Source organism: Nipponia nippon, unplaced genomic scaffold, assembly GCF_047370975.1.
Source record: "Nipponia nippon isolate SJK-2023a ecotype South Korea unplaced genomic scaffold, ASM4737097v1 scaffold_11, whole genome shotgun sequence".
Lineage (NCBI taxonomy): Eukaryota > Metazoa > Chordata > Aves > Pelecaniformes > Threskiornithidae > Nipponia > Nipponia nippon.
The window spans coordinates 9,143,138-9,161,637 of record NW_028262302.1 but is presented as its reverse complement, the minus strand read 5'-3'; the positions used below and the strand labels follow the sequence as shown (position 1 = coordinate 9,161,637).

Genomic DNA, 18,500 nt, shown 5'->3' with positions numbered 1-18,500 from the left:
GAGAAATGGTATCTATGTGTGTTACAGATCTCTCAAGATGTTCTACTCTGCAAGGCTTCTGTCTCCCCTGTTGTAGAAGTGGTGACTTTTCCAGTCAGTGAGGCAGTTGCCAAGGTGGCATCAGCTACAAGATCATGGCTTGTGGATTCTCCTGCTCTGACACTTTGCTCCTGGTAGTATCCTTTCTTCATGCAGCTTTTCACCCAAGTATTGCACTGAGGCTGTATGCAAAGCTCTTGTCATGATCTTTGCCAAAAAAACGAACAGAATAAGTGAATTCTGAATTGTTGAAAAGCCCTATTCTTAAAGGGAGACTGAAAGTAAAGGTTTTAGCCTCAGAAGCTTTGCAACGATGTTAGCTTTCTCTTTGAAAGTTGGAAAGCTAAAAAAAAAACCAAAACATCAGGAAATAAGCTATCGAACCATAAGGATTCATGTGGTGGTGGCAATCTTCTAATGTAATCTTGGCCATCTTAAAAGTTGGATGTATCTAAGCTAATTACTTAGGCTCACTCTGCAGTCAGCTGGGAAAGGAGAGCCTTCAGAAGGCAATTCTTGGGCAATTTGTCTGAATTGTTAGTTGCATTACAAAAAAAAATAATCCATAAAGTACTCAATGGCAAAACCAGATTTTTTTTGTCCTCTGATTTCTTAATACATTTTCTTTGGACTCTAACCATGCTGGATGGTTTCTTAAAGGATTGCAAGTTCCGTTAATGGATGTAATAGCTTCACAAGTTGTTAACCTCAAGGAAGGAATGCCTGTCTTTGTATGCATTGGGTATGAGCGTGTGTTGTCTTCAGGGCTATGGCTGTAATTGTGACCAGATGAATTTGAGTCCTAGGAAACACAACTAGAAGCCTTGTAGCTCAGCTCACATATCTGGAAACATTAGGAGTTAAATCTTTGCTCTTTGTAGATGGTGAAAGTTTTGCTAGGACCTTAAACAGGGCCAGTAATCCATCTGAAGGTGCCTATATGGGTAAGATTGCTTCCCAAGTAGGGATTATGAATCCCTTACTGACCTCTGTGATCAATTTTCACTGTCTTTTAAATGTGCAAATAACGCGAATGGTGTGGAAGGTCCTATTTCTTTCAAAACTTAAGGGTGTAAAATTTCAGAGATTGAGATTGAAAAAACAGAAAATGCAATCCTGTGGAGATACCAGGGGATAAGCACCAGGGTTCCAGGATTCCCTTCTTTTCTGAAAAACTATGGATGCAAATACATTAGCGCATTAGTTAGAGCAGGAATGCACTTCTGAAATGAATGTCCTCGTCACCTGCACTTACTGCACTTCAGTTTGCATCTCAGAGCACGTAAACTGATTTTGCTTGGGATAAAACTGGGTTAGAAGAACTCCAGGAGCTCATTTAATGTACTCCAAGTGCTAATGCAAATTCAGTCTACAGGGTCAGATTGGAGATAATTGGAAGTAAAAGCCACAAAAAAGTAGTGTGAAAGCTATGCCCTTAATGCCAAGTATTTCACCCTACAGCTCTGTTCCTACTGGTAAGGTTTTACAATGCTTGCTAGCGTAAACTTAGGATATAGCATCTTGACCACCTTGTTACCAATTTTTTAAATGTAACAATCCTCAGTATATATTTACAGAAAAAAAATACAAGGGAAAATATAAACATCATAGCATAATGTTAAAAAAGTTAAGACATCAATGCATGTGTCTCTTAAATAACTGTAGAAACAGATAGTGCTTTATTAATAGAAAAGACTCTTAAAGGAAGTAGGTTACTGAAATGTATACGTGTCTTAAACATCAGTTGTATAGAGATACAGTTGGTGAAAGGGAGCCATAAAATTAAAGAGCTTTTGCCCTTACCCATCCCGAAAATCCTTCAATAGGTACTTTTCTGATGGTAAATATTTCCTAAAATGTTGAAAATATTTTCTTAGCAGTGATATATTAAGGTTTATCAGTCCACTGCAGTGACAAGTCTAGAAATATGTGCAAGACTTTCTTGAATTTTACATTTTTATTTATTGGAAAAGATCGTGCTGTAGGAATGTCTTGATTAGTTGTGCCATTACTTCAAATCAGCACTTGGTGATTTCATCTCTTATCGCTCAGGGGCATTCACATGAAATGAGAAATAAGTCTCTAAGTAACAAACCACTGCTGAAGTGCCTCTTGTTCATTCTTTGCAGAGTAAGCCAGTTGTTCTGTTTGGTACTGATAGGGAAGGTGGGATAGACAGGTTGCGATCCTACTGATATATTTTATTCCATAAAGTCATTTATCTTGAATATTAAATATGGTTTTTAAGCTTTGGTGCAGACATTTCCCTCCGGGAAGACAGAACTGAGTGAAACTCCTAGGAAAGAGTCCTGAAAGAAACAAATAGCAGTCCTAGAAGTAATGGGGAGGGAGCCAAAAAGCGACATGGGAAAAATAACCTGAAAATGTGTGTGTGTGTGCATAGGTTATTTAGTAATAATAATAACTACCTGCATAGAAGCCCTGTGTGATCAGGAGTGTGTGCTGTAGAGTTTGGGGGATTAGTTAGACTCCCTGGAAGAGGGGACGATCTACACTAACACAGCATATCAATGAAGGGGGAAGTAGAGTATTGGTACAACATTATTTTTGGCTGTGGTTCAGTTGCCTTAATTTAAGTGTGAAAAAGACATGCAAGCCTAAGTTAGTTGTCATAGTCTTTCTGGAGGGGGATTCACCTCCTTCGAAAATAGATCAGCCGAAGGATCCTGTGGAGGTGTTGTGTTCCTTCTATTGACTATAAACAGAGCATCAGGTGACTATCTCGGATGTCTGACTGGGCATCCGGAGTTAGATGAGCTGTGATTCATCTTGCTTTATAAAGGTAACTGAACGAAATGTCTCGGCACAATTCCTTTGGTTTGGAAGAGGACAGAACTGCCCAGTATGCTTTAGGATCCTATGAAGGTGCTCTAGTAGTACAAAACTATCCTGATACTCAAAGAGCAGGCAGAGTGCTCTGGAGCTGAGATTCAAAGCGGAGCTCCTGGTCCAAGGACAGCAGACCTGCCTGGTGAGCTGGAGAGAAAGGATGTCTTTTCGCTGAGCTGTGTTTCTTGTTTCATTATGCTTCTTTAGGCCAAGTTTTAGTTGGCATTTATAGATGTGAATATTTATAGAAACTAATTTTCTCTGTGGGCTTTTGGGTTTGCCAGCTGTGAAATGAAATGAAAGAATTATCTTTAATTTACTTTTGAAAATGGGGGTGGGTATACAATATAGTAATTTTGTTCTCTTGCTATCTGAACCAGGGGCCTCTTGTGAACAGAAGGTACCATTTTGCAGAACTGCATGGTGGTTTTGTGGTTGTGTGGGTGATGGAAATGCATGGAAAAAGCACTACTAAGCATTTTTGAAGAGAAGAAGTATTACTAGCTGCATAACTGAAACTTGAGCTGGTCAAGCTCCATAGCACAAGGCCAGTTTATTTTCTAATAAAGTAGTTTCAATGGAACAGCTGTAGGGAAGAATTTGGCCTATGAAGTTTAATGATTAGTTGCTGTTTAATTGCTAGCTGCTCCTGAGGATAGAAACTTGCCACCAGAAATGCTCCTTGATCCTTGCTATGTTGTTTCCAGTTCACCAGACTTTAAATATTTACCTGGCTAAAAATTATATCCCATATATAAAAATTACATATGGTGGAAACATCAGGTGCATGTTCCTAAATCTCATTCCAGATTATAAGGTACGTGAGTTCAGCATGAGGAATAAGATCTCAGCTGATAGGTGCGTGGATCTTTTTGGGGTATTCGCTGAGAGAATATCACATGTCACTGAAGGGGATAAAAGTGAGGTAGAACAGATTGGGCAGATCTGGGCTTTCCCCTCCTAACTCACTCATCTCTGATCTCTGCAATTTAATTGTCCAAGTCTCTCTGAATGGAGGCAGCTGTATTAGTTTACCACATTACATGTGTGCTCAGAGTTTGGCACCAGCATTCCCTTTTTTCCCAGAAAGGATTGCAAATTCTCCCTGTATTCAATCCAGGCTATTGATATGAATGTGCTTGGAGCCAAGACTGATTGAGGGTGGCCACAGACCTTTGGAAGCTGCAGCTCCAAACAGCTGCATTGAGCTCTTCAGTGACGCTGAAACAGGTACTAACTTTCAAGTGATAATCCCTTCTTTTCAGGAAGTTTGTCTTCAAAAAAACAAAAATTCCTCTAATTCTGCTAGTTTTCAGTAGTTTGTAACATGCTTTTGTTTGTGTGAATTATGCTGGTGTCCAATTTACAACTCTGCCACAGTGAGCCACTGCCAGTCTTGGTAACAGAAACAGTCCCAGTCCCTTTGTGGGTCTGTGCCTTTATGAAAGAGGGAGGTAAATATCTCAAATATTTTAAAATCTACTTGTCTGCATCCCATTTCCAAAACTTGTCCACTGGGTAGGACAGTCTTTGCCAAAGGTTAGCTGGGCTCAGCTTCCCCAGAGCTGGCAAGAGAGCTGTAATGCTGCATTAACGTTGCCATGAACTGGTATTTCCACATATCATAATGCTGTGCAACTAAGACGTATCGTGGGCTGAGGAGCAGAATAACCATGGCCACTTATGGCTACGTGAGGTTGGGTGGGGAGGTGGGGTGACCTGACGGTGTTAGGTCATTTCCAGAGCAGGCTCAGTAAGCAGCCATGCTGTCAAACATGCAGCTCTGCTGGTGGTGTTGCCTAAGAGGGATTGCATAGAGGAGGATGTTCAGATTCCAAACCTTTTAATGAAAAAAAGGCCTTGCCGATATTATCTGAGTGCCCAGCATCCATCTCCGTGTCTGCGGTGCTTTATATTGATTTTTCAGTGCAGTAAGTGAAGTCTTCATAAAGTTCTTTCTGTTCTGTTTTCCTGACTAGACTCCAGAGTCTTCAAGGCAATGGTAACCCTGCCTTAAACATCTGGGGGCTTGGGTGGGAAAGGGAGTGTTGGGGTTGGGGTCTTTTTGGTCGTTTTTGGTTTTGTGTTTTGTTGGTTTGGTTTTGTTTTGTTGTTGTTGGTTTTTTTTGTTTTACACTGTTGCTCTACTAAAGCACATGGATAACACAAAACAGGTCATGCATAAACCAGATCTTATGCCATTCTTTATAGAAAATTACCTTTGGGTTACACAATGTCTCAGCACCCAGAAATGTAACGTGAAGTAAATTCTTGTCTAAAAATTTGGGAGGCAAGATACTGCACGGGCCAAGCCCAGTTGAGAGCTGAGTATGTTCATGACTTCAGTTGTCTTACCATGTGACTTTCATCTTACTCTTTTGGTTTCCACATGTGTAATTTGAAAGTGTAGGTAAGTAGAACATACTTCTAGATATATAGAATTGCTGGTCACCTAATGTGGTTAAACTTTACACAATTTACTGATAAAACAAATGTCTGCTATTTGAGACTGAAGAGCTAGTTGTCTGAGAAGGAAAGGATAGTGAAATGTCTCACTGTGGGTTTTTCTTTTTTCTTTTTTTTCTTTTTTTTTTTTTTTAGAGTATGGATTTGTTGTAGGCAGATAAATTATTCTATATCCTCAAAACATGGAATTTTGAAAGATCAAATCACATTCCTATTTCTGTGTGAAAACCGGAGATTTTTTTCATGCACCTATAAATAGCAGTTCGCTTAGTTTTAGATTCTATCTACCATGTGCAAGTACATATACCTGCAGCGCTTGTGTACCACTGGCTCAAGCCAGGCGTATGAGGAGCTGCCATCGCGGCAGCTTCCCCAGCAAACAGTTTGGTCTATGGGGGAGCCTTCTCCCCAGGGTGTCTGCACGGCTCTGTCACTGTACCCCATGTGCAGTGCTCCCTGCTATTCCAGTTTTGACAGTTTGCTTTGACAATAATGTCCCAACCATTGAGTGATTAGCCATTGTCCGCGTCTTTTTTTTTTTTTTTTTTTATTCTTAATCATTCTGTTTTATGATCACCTGGTTGATAGCCTCATAAATGCATTGGTGCAATGACTGTTTGTTTGAGCCATTCCAAGCACTGTGAAACCAGAGACTGTGCCGCACTCTGTGGGAGCTGATTCATATGAATTTCAATGTATAATACTGCATATTTGTCAACACCCTGAATGCTTCATAATCGGGCATTTGTGTCAGATTAAAAGATGAGCATCTCATGGAAGCCATACAATAATGATGATATTAATTATTTGATGTTATTAAGCATGAGGTGCAACTGGTCCTTCTTACTGCTGTTGATACTCAGACTTGCAATGGCTCCTCTTGTCGCTTCCTCAGCAAAACACTGAGTGTGATAAAATGAGTGATTTGCTGCCACCATGTGCCACAGGGGTCTGCCTCTCACCATGTACCCCTGCAGCACATATGTGATTTCATGTAGATAGATGGCAACATATCTTGGATTCCTCTGCTGGAATGCACAAGGTTGCCTGCTGTCTCACAGGCACAGCTAACTATCAAAGGGGTACTACCGTAAAGATGAGCAGCTGCTGCTCGCCGAACTAGACGATGCCAAAGTGTCGGTAGTTAGAAAGCAGAGTATTCTGAACTTCATTTTCAGCAAAGGGCTCTACCCCTTTGCACCAGAGGAAAGCCACCTCCTGTGTTCTGTTCCTTGTAAACTTCCAGAGATGAGTGAGCAACACTCAGGAACGACTATTACCTCCACTGTCATCTTACTAAACCTGCTCTCTAGGTATGGACCTGCTGACAGAGATACTACAAAACAGGTTCTTTTTTTCTCCACTGAAACGTTTTATTTTTACTAACACCACTTACCAGTGTGTGTTAGTAAAAATAAAACAAACAAACAAAAACCCCAATAAACCCAAAACCAAACAACAAAAAATGAGGGATTTTCTCATACCCTCTGTTCTACATTGTGCTAGTATACCATGCATTCTTATTTCATGTTTTGACAATTAGACACAGATGTGTTAGACACTAGTGTTGCAAACATTATTTTGTACTGTGTATGAATTGGACTTGTCGAGATCTTTGTTTCTACTATATATATAGTTTTTTGTAATAGTCTATAAAATACTGGGTCCCTTTAAATTCAGTCTTTGCTCAAGCATGGGTTTTTTTCTAGAGTTGCTTTTCATTCTCTTGGAACAGGAGTAGTCATGCTAAAGGAACAGCACCATCAAGTCTAATGGGCCTATATTTAGAGTGTCTAAAATAGAGAGTGACAACAAACGTGATATTTGTGGGTTGCCCTGAAGGGCTGCAGTGTCCTGGCATCACACTAAGTTGTGTAATCTCAGTTGACTCTCCAGACACTGGAAACGAGGAAAGACCAGTTGGATCATCCGAGGAATTTTCTGCCAGGGCAGGCTTGTTCCCTGTGATACCTCCTCCAGTGTATTATTTTTTGTCTGGCTTTAAACAATCAAGCAGGACGTCCTTAAACTGGGAGACAGCCTCACATTTTAAGGTTGCCTTTACGTATAACCATCAAACAGGATCTCCCTTATAATGAAGATCCCTTTTCAAACTCTTTTCCTTGGAAAAGTGCTGCTGATACAGCTTAGAAGTTATAAAAGATGTTACATAGAAGTACAGTTATATAGAAGTTATTTATATAGTTATTACTTATATGGTAATACAGAGAAGGCTTGAACAGAAGATGGCTTTCTCGCTCAGTGTTCCTAATCTCCCTTTCCAGCCAACATTCATCACAGGAAAACTTCTTTGCTTTCTTTCAGGGCTGCATCACTTCCTCAATGGTCCTTGTCTTCCCGATGCTTTCACAGTTGGATTCTGTGTTTTTCCCTCACTCTGAATCTGTTCTCCCGTTCTGTGCATACTCACAGCTCAGCTAGATGAATGCCCATCCTCTCTGTAGGCATACAGCCTCCAGTGAAGCATCTCTGTCTAAAGAATCCAGTTTCTCCCTTGTCTTGAATGTGGCTAGTGTTTGAGGGCTTGACTTCTTTCTTTCTTTCTTGCGTTAGGTTTTTTTTTTTTTCTTTCCCCCCCAGCTTTCTTAGTCCAAAATGAGTTTAACTGATACTGAATTGATGCCAACTAATTATACCTACCGTTTTCAGTGAAGTTTTTTCACCTAACTTCTAGCATGAGCTTAGTTGGAATTCAGAAGATAAAGCACTGATTTCATTTGTGCAATTGAAACCAGTCCTGAGGCACAGGAAGAATTATGCTGGCTCTCCTTTTACTAATGGAGGCCCGATCTGTTTTGAGCGGTACCGTGAATACTGGTAAAGCAGTAGTTTGTTGCAAGGCATATAGGCGGTGCTGGAATGTGAGTACCTGGCAGAACAGGATGGCGTTTCATACAAGCCAGCATGTGTGTTTACTAGAAGTGTGTTTATCATCCAGCACAATATTCCTGTAAACTTATGATTGCTTACTTGCTTCCCTGTTTCTTTTGTCATTAGTCCCAGTTTGGAAGAAGGATAGGCACAGACAGGGCTTTGTGATCTGTGTTCACCTCTTGACGGCTGTCTTAAGTGATATCAGGCTGCAACGACATTGTTGGTTCAAGGGTGATTAATTGTAGAATATTATGCTTTGTATGTCAGTGAGATAATTTAAAAACCACACCTTGATAATCATCACAACAGCAAGTAAAGTACAATAGCTTTTGGAGGGTTTGGTAAATGGAATACATCTGGCTAGCTTGTCTGTGCACAATTTAGTCAAGAACATATGAAAGCATTAATATCAGATACGCAAACAAGGGTGCTCAACGGGAGCTTTCTTCTGAAAAACATGTTCCTGGTATGATTCACTTTTTCAGTTTGAAAGAAGCCAGGTTTTAAACCAAGTTCTCTCCCCATACTATGGATTGGAATGTCACTTACGGTAGCATTACATTGTGCAGTAGTTGTGAATATTGCAAATTCACCATCCGGAAGCAGAGAAAGTCTGTGACACGTGTAATGGTCAGGTGTGGAAGTCTGGGATTGGGGTGCTGCTTTGGAGTTCTGCCTCGCGGAGGCCTTGAGAAGATGAGGAAGGGTGGTAAGGACCGGGCACCCGTCCACTCCTAAGGGGGTGCTACCAGCCTCTCTCCCCTTACTGCATTTAGGTATCTTGTTGCCTACTGTTATTACCAACAGAATTTTGTTGAACAAAGAAAAACCTGATCTGTGAAGTGATTCTGAATTAGTCTAGCCTTTGGGAAGTCAAACCCTTAAATTAGCATTTTGCTTATTTTTTCCTCTTATTTGTGCAATACTGACTGGAAACAAAATTCCCAGATTTTAGAGATGTGAATGTTCTGCTAAACAAATTGGCATGTTGCCTCTTTCCTGTGATCTTTTCCCAGTCTAGTTTTAAAGCACTGTTGCTCTATATGGTAAGAGAAGCATTTGACTGATCTTTGCCTCAGATTCTCATTTGAGTTGGAAGGCTGGCAGTTTGGGAAATTATCCTTCAAGTTTTAATGCAATGACATGACTGGAGGCTTCAGTTACACTTTGAATGCATCATGGACCCACAGCGAGCTATATTTGAAGTCCTGAAATGCAGAGCTTCTACTTTCCTGATGTGACTGGGGATGTAAACTATCACTGCCAAACATTTTGTCTGGCATGCTCCCTTGGTTTCTGCCTGTTATACATTACTTCCAATTGTAAAAAAAATAAAAATAAATCAGATTCCCATTCTTTTTCTGTATTGCTGATCTTCTACAGTGCCTTTCTGCATTTCTCAAGTTCTTGGGAATACAAGGCATAGAGGAAGAGATTGTACAGTTTTCCTCCAGTATCAGGTTTTGAATCCCTCTAAACAGTATCTTGTCTGACTGGCTCTCGTTATAAGGCGTCCAGAACCCATGAAGTATTCCTAAGGCATGGCCTTGGCAGAAGGAGAGATACCATTGCCTTCTTATCTGCCTAAATATCCTGGTATTCCCTGCAGGAGAGCATCTTAGGTGCTCCCCCCCCCACCCTGGAAAACAGAGGAGTTTCTGTGCCAGATAAATTGTGGTGTAGAGAAAACAGCAGCTGCTGACCTTTAAGATATTAGCCTTGATGCAAATATTCCTGAGGGAGATGCTTATGACTTTCTTACCAACGCATCCCCTACAGGCGCTCTTCTCCTACTGTCAGGAAACACAAGTTTCCAGTAAAGCTGGAATGTGTATTTGTGGGACATGGTTTTACGTGTGGTGGTTGGGTTCTTGTGGCCTAGAGAAAATAAGGGCATTCCAGGTCACCTCAGCTTTAACACTGCTTCTGCCACTGACTTGCAGCGTGGATTTAGACAGATCACTTCATATCTATTGGAATAATTGGGTATGGCCATTAATTAGTGTGGCTGCGCTGGGTCCTGTGCTCAGGGAGACGCCCACGGCTTTTCTGTCATCCAACGTGCCAGATGGCTCTAGTCGTCTTCAGTACCACACTCTGCCTTACTCCATTTCTGTCTAAAATTGCCAGGGGACAGTAGTAGTGACCTACCTTGTAATGGCACAAAGTGGATTTGACCAGGCTCTGGGGACAGAGCACTATCAAGGCTCTTGTTACCATTCACTTAGGTGTAATCTGTAATGGGCAAAGCCATCCCTGCTTCCGGAGAAGCTGCAGGAGTTTCACAACGGACATCTGTTTGGCTGCCTTTGAGCCCTAATTCTTCCTTACCTACTGAGTTTTCATCTAAGTGAGTGTTCCTTGCACCAGGTAGTGACTGAGCTTCTTAAGCTACATCTGAAGTCGTGGAGCTCATGTAATAGCACGTATGAATCAGAGTAAGTAAAACTGGTGTAAGTTCTAAAACCTGGTGTCACCAGAGATTTTCGTGGAGCAATTTATAAGCTGGGGGAGCTCTATACATGGAGGAAATAGGATTGTCAATATTAAGAATGCAATAATCGAATAACCAAATATGACTTTATTCCTGTCATCATCTAGGTCATTCATAAGGTAATCTTACCTCAGGCATTTAGGGAGAGGCTGGTGCAATGATTTTTTCAGTAATAATAAAATCCAAATCCAGTTCCTTTATTTCATGGGGTTTCTCAAGTTTTGGGGGTTTTTGCTGTCATTTATTACTGGGTTTTGTTTTTGCTGTGGCACCCTGAAGTACTTGGGACTTTCTTTTGATGCTTGAGAACAAACTTCCAATTTGCAGTTTGTTATTCAGGTCATGATGTGCTGATGGTCAGTGCTTTTACAGGCCAAGTTGAGGGGAAGAGCCATGAGCTCTCTCTCACTTGGAAATTTGCCCAAGGCAGCAATCATTCCTCAGTTCATGCTACTAGAATTGTTTCGTCTGTACAGGTTTGCCAAACACGTGGTCAAGATAAAATTACATATTTTTCCCTTGAGACTTGCCTGCTGTTAGTGAAACTTGATTGTTACAAGAAAAGCCATGGTCAGAGTCTTTCCTTTTTTACTGTCCCTTTGGCTTAGTTTCTTTTTCTGCTACATGGAACTTAACAGCTTGTCTAGTTGTTTTCCATTGTCTCCTACAATAACTAAATGCAAAGTACAGTAACCAGTTAATGTTCAGATCCCTGGGATTGTAAGGGAATGTATAAGCAAGAAAAACAGTATTGCTGTGTGGATTACGGGCTTTTTTTCAGTGGTGCTGCCATCTAAGGCAATATACTTAAAGAATCTATAAATTTAGCACAAGCTGGCTATTGATACTATAATTGCAAAACAAAACCTGAATTTAATCCTCTCAATTTTTTTTCTAATTTTTTTTCTCCTCCTGTTTTTCCACGTAACTATAATCTAGTAACTGTGGGTAGTGGTGATAAAGGCTACTGCAGCATGCATAATATATGTATGTAACTTGAAGCAATTGGAGAAATGACCCTTAGTGCTTAAAATGATTCACTGTTCTAAGCTGTTTCTTCTGAGCAGAGTTGAAACGTACTGAGAAACAATGTTCGAATTTGCTGTCCAAACACATGAGTAATTAAATACTTTCAATGGTATGTTTACGAAAACACCATTCCATTACAGATAGTTCTGAAGTGTCTCAACAGTGCTATGAACCATTACTACTGTTGGTGTTTGTACTCACGTAGTGCGTAGAAGTCCCACCTGAAGTGAGTGCTTATTGTACAAGGTGCTGGGTGTGTGACTTTTGGCACGAGATAATTATGTCACTTGCTCAAATATATGTTTTTGGCTTGGCAAAATAAAGGGAGAAGGATGATGATATTTCTTTTCATCTGTTGCTAGAGTGGAGTTGTACAAAAGGGTAGATAGATAAGCGTGTCACAAGAAGAAATGGTTATAAACTGTGAATTTACATAGATTTGAAATGAGAGAAGGTTTCTAGTTATCAAAGCAGTGTTGTCATTTTAGAATGAACCTTCAGAATTTTTAAAAAGGGATTATGTAATGTGGTTGATCAAAACATTAGGAGGACTAAACAGGCAAGGAGTTTTCTTCCAGCTCTGTGATCTCTGCCCTTTGGAGAACTGGAAATAACTGTCACCCACTTGTGACTCAGATTTACATGTCCCACTGTGAAACTTATGTAAAAAAGGGACACATGAAGCAGAAATTTCAGCTTCTTAGAGTTTTGTTGCCTCGTGGTCAAGTCACTGCACTGGAACTGATGGTAAGGATCACTGAGGTCAGCATGTATAACATCTGCTTTACCTTGTATTTACTGTGTAATAGTAACAAACAAACTTTTGACTCGCAATTTTTTTACCAAAAATCTGATAAATTAGTTCACCTTTTTCTTTTTTTTTTTTTTTTTTTTTTTTTTGCCAATTCAGCACCAAAAACTTAATGCACATAATAACACAAATCCAGAAGTAATAAAATCTAAACTGGTACAAATCTCATTTGCTTAGAGAGGTGTAATGCTGGCCTGGCCTGGGACTATCTTGTTCCAAGAAATGTGTTTCTATCTCCTTTTCCTTGGGCTGTACAGCATAAACTTTTGCTTTAACTGTAGCTCACTTGGAGTAGAGAGGATCCATTTGTTCCCTTAGTCCTTGTAGGCTCTGAAATCCATTTCTCTAGGAATGGCCATGGATGTTTGAGAAGTCTGAAGGACAGGAAGAAAAAGCCCAAAATTTGCTTGCAGAGTATTCACTGTAGTGTTTAAATAGTGGGTGCTAATTGCTTTGCTACAGAGAGGATTCAGGTTTATCCACAGTGTCAAATGGTACCTCTGGAGACACCTACCTCTGTAGTAGTTCTGTAAATTGCAGCATCACTGTGTTAACTGAATGCACAATGGCATTGGTATTGTGCTGGCTAAGGCTCCTTCGTTCACAGTGGGGTTGGCTTAGGGTTTTTTCTAAGGAGGATTTTGGAAAGTGAAGAGAGGTGAAAAATAATTTAGGGATGAAGTTGTCTTTTCCACATAGTCTGCACAGGAGTTAGCTGTACGTGATTTATCATTCTGTACAGGCATTTGGGTCAGGGGGTGGGACTGGTGCTTTCTTGTGAAAGCTGAGAGAATGCAAAATATGCTGTCTTTTTAGTATTTTTTTTTTTCATCCTAACATATGCATCCTCAGAGTGCCTCTATTCTGAGAATCTTTGACATTATGATCTACTCAGGCTGACTTTCCTCTCTTTCAGGCTGCTTGTCTAGAAGTTGTGATAACCCTGATAAGTCAACACAATCTCCTTTATTTACCAAACTGGGAAGTCTGTAGAAAATCCTAGCCATGGGGAAGTTGTATAGCTGGAGTATGCACTTCATGCTGCACTGCATGGTACTTTGATGCTTTTCTGGGCTCATGGTGCTCACTATCCGTTTTAAGGTGTTTAAGTTTTGCTCTTTGGTACCGAGTGGATTTAGAAAAGTATGCTTGTCACAGAGCAGTAGGGTAAAAGAGCAAATCCATCCTAAAATAATGGTATAATTCTCACACATATCTGCACAACTGAAACAGTCTATTTTCTTGCCGCCTTTCATGGCTTTTTTTCCCTTGACATTTAAAAAAAAAAAAAAGAGGAGTCTCTGCATTAAGGGCAGGATAAACTGTTTTCTTTTTTCATTTCCTGCCGTTTCATGCTTCTGTCAGGACTCTTCCAGGAGAAAGGAGAGGTCAGTATTCAGTTGTTTGGGAAAAGAAGACTCGGTTACAGATATTTAAACAAGCCCAAAACAAACAGTTATTGGTCACACAAGGAAAGCAAGATACCAAGGTCATCCTCTCCTTCCCTCATACGGTGTCCAAGTGACCCTAAACATCTGATTATTCTTTTTCTCTTAGCTTGCCTCTATGTTTAGCTTTATAGTTTCTATTAATAGCACCCAGGATGGTTGCTGTACAAGGCAGGCAAAGGTATCTGCCCACACCACATGAAGGCAGACGTCCTGCCGCAGGAGCGGAGGAAAAGGGGTTGGGGCTCAAGTGCAGCTGTCCCTCCAGCATTAGGGAATTGGTTGTGTAACAAGGGAAAGATATGCAGTGTGACTGGCTGTGGGGTGGCCATAGGCTCTGGAAGGTCTACAGAGAGGGGATCAATCTTCTGGCAAACTGCATTTAACCATCAGGATTGTCTCCAGGAATCCTTTTTTGTGTTTGCGGGAAACTGTACATTTTGTGTTCAATTCTGCTTGAAAAGATTCATCTTCAGACAATGAACGTGGACCCATCAGTTCTGTCTGGGTGTCAGGCTGGTTTGTGACTTCCAAACTTTTGAAGTTTTCAGCTTTTTCACACAGCTCTTATTTGCTGACCTGCCTTCAGCAGACTTTGTGGCCCTGAAGGGAATAATCATATTAGAAGCCACTTAATGATCTACTTCCTGCAGAAAATGCTTAAAGAGTGAATGCATTTAAATACTGGTCTGCTCTTCAGACCTAAACGTTGTTAATGGAGGATAAAGAGAAGTCTCTAAAGTACACCAACATGAAGTTTCACCCCAAAAAACCCTTTAGTTAGGTGAGAGACAGCAGGCCAAGAGATGCCGCTTAAAGCTCTTTAAAATAGCCAAGCCTGAGTTTTAGTATTTTCAAGTGCTTAAGTACCATGGCAACAAGAGCTTCAATGCTTGAGATAACTGGGGACACAATTCACACGCTTCCCTAGGAGGAGGCATTAGTCCTCTGAGAGTTTTGAAGTGGTCTGCAAATCTGGGGCAGTCATGGGTGCTTGCTTGTCAAAGAGAATTTCTGTCTCCAGACCTGACCTTCCCAGTTACTTTGCAGTGCCCCATTCCCTCTAGCAGATCTGTGTGAGGTATATGCTATTGGAGTGCATCCTAATTAAAGTTGCTGTGTCTGTGAAAACATTTGATGGGCTACAGCAAAATCGTGCTTAACCCCAGACAAGATCTAAGATGTTGGTTTTTAAAATTAAAATGTGAAGTTCCAGTCAAGCAGTAGAGTTGACAGTGCAGCTAGCTGAGAGGGCATCTCTTCATGCCCAGACTATGATGAGAATCATGGGCAACACATCCCAGTCCCAGAACCAGCTACATAAATGTTATTGATAATGAGACATAGTTTATTGCTTGCTCTTGAGAGGGATCAGACACTGTAAGTAGCAAGATGAGCAAGGACAAGCTGATACCTTGGAAATGGGATTAAGTTACATCATAATCAAAATTTGCTAAACCTGGGAGAATCTCCTTATCACCTCTCTTGCTGGGGTTATGAGAAGCATGGCTCCCTGAGTAAGGAATAAAACATTGTTTTCAGTGATTGACTGTTTTAACATGAGGATGATTGAAGACTCTCAGATGCTTTAATCAAGGAGTTGCTCAAGTGTAACATAAATTGGTGTAACATTCTGGATTGTTAAAATGATGGCAGTCATTTCTCCCATTTAATTTTCTAAAAGACATAATTTACTTCTTTCTTATCTTAACAGCACTTGAAAAAAAAAAAGAAAGTGCAAAGGAGGTGTTTCCCTCTATTGGCTCATCATCACCATCCCTCTCTCCATTCTGCTTCTTCCTTATAATCCCCAAGTGAAGATGAGTAGTCTGCTGCGAATATGACGTCTCTGACTAGTGTCATTGCCTCCCACCAGTCTGAGTGGGTGTCCTTCACTGATGAACTGCTCCTCCCTGTTAACCCACGAGGTAAGCTCTCTCTGATTTTCTTTGAACCCTGTGAGACTTTTTGTTTGAATTAGGCCAACTACTGTCATATATCTAGGATCATAAAGCTTGCCTACTAAGTGGAAGCAGTATGTGCAGAGGTTGAATTATCTCCTGCTACCCCTGTGTAATAGGAGAATTTGGGCCAAAAATGTAAAATGCTCTCCTAATGTGAGATTTCCTTAGCATAGATCTATTACAGGATTTGGATCTGTGCTTCAAGATTCAAGGCAGTATCCAACTGAACATGGAGGAAGTCTCACCTGTTATAATCGAGTGCAAAACTATGCCCAGTGTTAGTCTAAAAAGTACATTAGATGAAGGAAGATCTTCTGCCTACATTTAATGGCAAATTTTAGATATTTCAATAAAAAACAAAGAATAATGGTGATTCCTCCCAATCTTTCTATTTTAGGTAGCACTGAGGAGCCTCTGGAGAAATGTGTGTCTTACTCAGACACCTCCTCAGAAGAGAACCATAACGCAGATGGAGAATTTCAAGACCTCTCCCACAAAGAGCTGGAAGATACAGCTGACCGGCCCAAGGTGGATTCTGCTGTGCTTGGGAACCACGTGTGTCCCAGCGCCGATCTGTCGTCATCCATCAGTGCTTGGGTTCAGTTTGAAGATGCACCGTGGACCAGTGCTTCATCAACCCACCCACAAGCAGGTGAGGCAAAGGCATGAAAAAGTCCATTCCAGTAACATAACAGAATACAGTGAGCCTACTGGATTTTTTCCTTGCTCTTTGATTTCTCAAAGGTTGAACTTTGACTAGTTTGTACTGTGTTTTAACACCATTAACGTTACCAGAGTTTCAAAAAGGGCTCATAATTTTGTTCTGGGTTGAACTAGCAGTATTTTGTTTTTGTAAAGAAAATGAAAGGCTTTTGTGATTCATTCCACCTATGTTTTGACCCTGGAGACCGCCAAAATGCATTCATGGGGAAACAGTATAGTGGTGTTTTCAGTAGTGACATTTCCTATGGACAGGTATGAACAGCTATCTAAAAAGTCTGAGCCGTGTTTACCTCTGTAATCTGGAACTGGAAGAATGGTGATCACTGTCCTCTACGGTCATAGTCTTTATCTGCTCATAGTCCCCATACGGTTTTTGCCAGAAGCTTAGTGAGATCAACAACTAGTGTGCCAGTGCCTATCAGTACTTTCTGCTGTCTTTTGATGTTATGATTTAGCAGCTGGAGAATTACAAAGACAACCAAAGTTGACCCTAATTCCAGGACTGCATGCACTTTTCTTCAAATGTAAAAGTTCTTTCTGACATACTTTAAACGTGCATGCAAAGCCTCTGGCTTGCCTCCTCAGCTTATGCTAACTGACATGGCTATATGAGCTTCTAGCTTTTCTGTACAGACAGACTTCTGTCCCTCCTCACAGGAGGAGGCTGTGGAGTAATTGCCCAAGAAAACATTAGTTTACTTTTCCATGTTTAAATTGAGATTCTCTCTTAAGAATTCCACTTTGTTACTGCTAGTTATTAAAGCATTTTAAAGAGTTATAGCTTTACTCTGCTCACTGAGTCCAAAATACTCCCTACGACACGAATAATACTACTGTCACAAAACTTGGATTGGCAACTTGGGTAAAACCCAACAGTTTTCCATCTCTTCTTTTTATGGGTGCTACAGACTAGTCCATTTGAGACAGTGGTTAGACCTTTGTGCAGGAGAAGTGGGTGAATCTTCAGGCAAAAAGAAGTTTCTTTTAAGTTCTGCTTAAAACCTTTGTATCTCTATATTTATTTGTTGGTTATTCTTATTAGTTGTAAATACTTACTGATCCTGGTGATGAGGAGAGAAGGAAGAGCACCCGTAACTGTAAATCTGTAAAACTGAGGTGCTCTACCTCTCTATTTAATTTCACGGTTAGATGATCCTTACTCCTACTCATACAGCCACATACTTTTTCAAATGGAGCTGTTGGTTGCTTTAACACCATATTTCCTTCCTAATGTTGTGATGTCCTTGTTGACTGGAAAACTCTAAGTGCACCTTCTTATTAAACAAAAAAAAAATTATTTGCTCAGCCTAAATAAAGCTAGCTATAACAAAGAGACTTCCATAAAACTAATTTCCTGGTGTATTACTTAATTTCCCATCCTTAAAGGGATGTGGCCCAGTCTTAAGGTATGTTCTCTTAAGGTATGTTCTTAGCAAAAGCACTCTTCTTGGTTTGTGTTTTCAGTCACAGGGGACACTAGGTTGTAGGCAGAGGTCTAAGATACCCAAAAAAGGTGATCAGAGAAGATTTTCCAAAAGCATTGCAGTTTTGAAGGTGGCACCCATTTGTGCCCCTGTAAAGGCTTGTCCTAAATGATCCATGCCACTGCGGGGGTATTTACACACTAACTCTTAGCATCCGACTGAGATTTGTGGAGGAGGATGGTTCCCCTGGCAGTCAGATCAGGATGTACTCCATATAATTCTTGTGTGGGAGGCTGTTATTCTTTAACTATACAGGAACCCTAAGCAGGTGATGTGGATATTTTAAAATCCTTATTT

The 18,500-nt window shown here is 40.6% G+C and overlaps 1 protein-coding gene across 6 annotated transcripts in view; it reads left to right on the top strand.

Annotated features, from left to right (window-relative positions):
- The window catches only part of STON2 (stonin 2), a 92,350-nt gene that overhangs the window by 12,943 nt on the left and 60,907 nt on the right, over window positions 1–18,500 (top strand). For 4 of the 6 annotated variants that reach the window (XM_087747444.1, XM_087747448.1, XM_087747445.1 and 1 more), the window contains 2 exons: window positions 15,747–15,960; window positions 16,394–16,648. In XM_087747444.1, coding sequence (XP_087603570.1) covers window positions 15,873–15,960; window positions 16,394–16,648 — 343 coding nt within the window. In that variant the 5' untranslated portion in view covers window positions 15,747–15,872. Of the gene's footprint in view, window positions 1–27; window positions 174–4,016; window positions 4,120–15,746; window positions 15,961–16,393; window positions 16,649–18,500 lie in introns of those variants that run through there. The other 2 variants (XM_087747447.1, XM_087747449.1) reach the window with 2 other exon arrangements.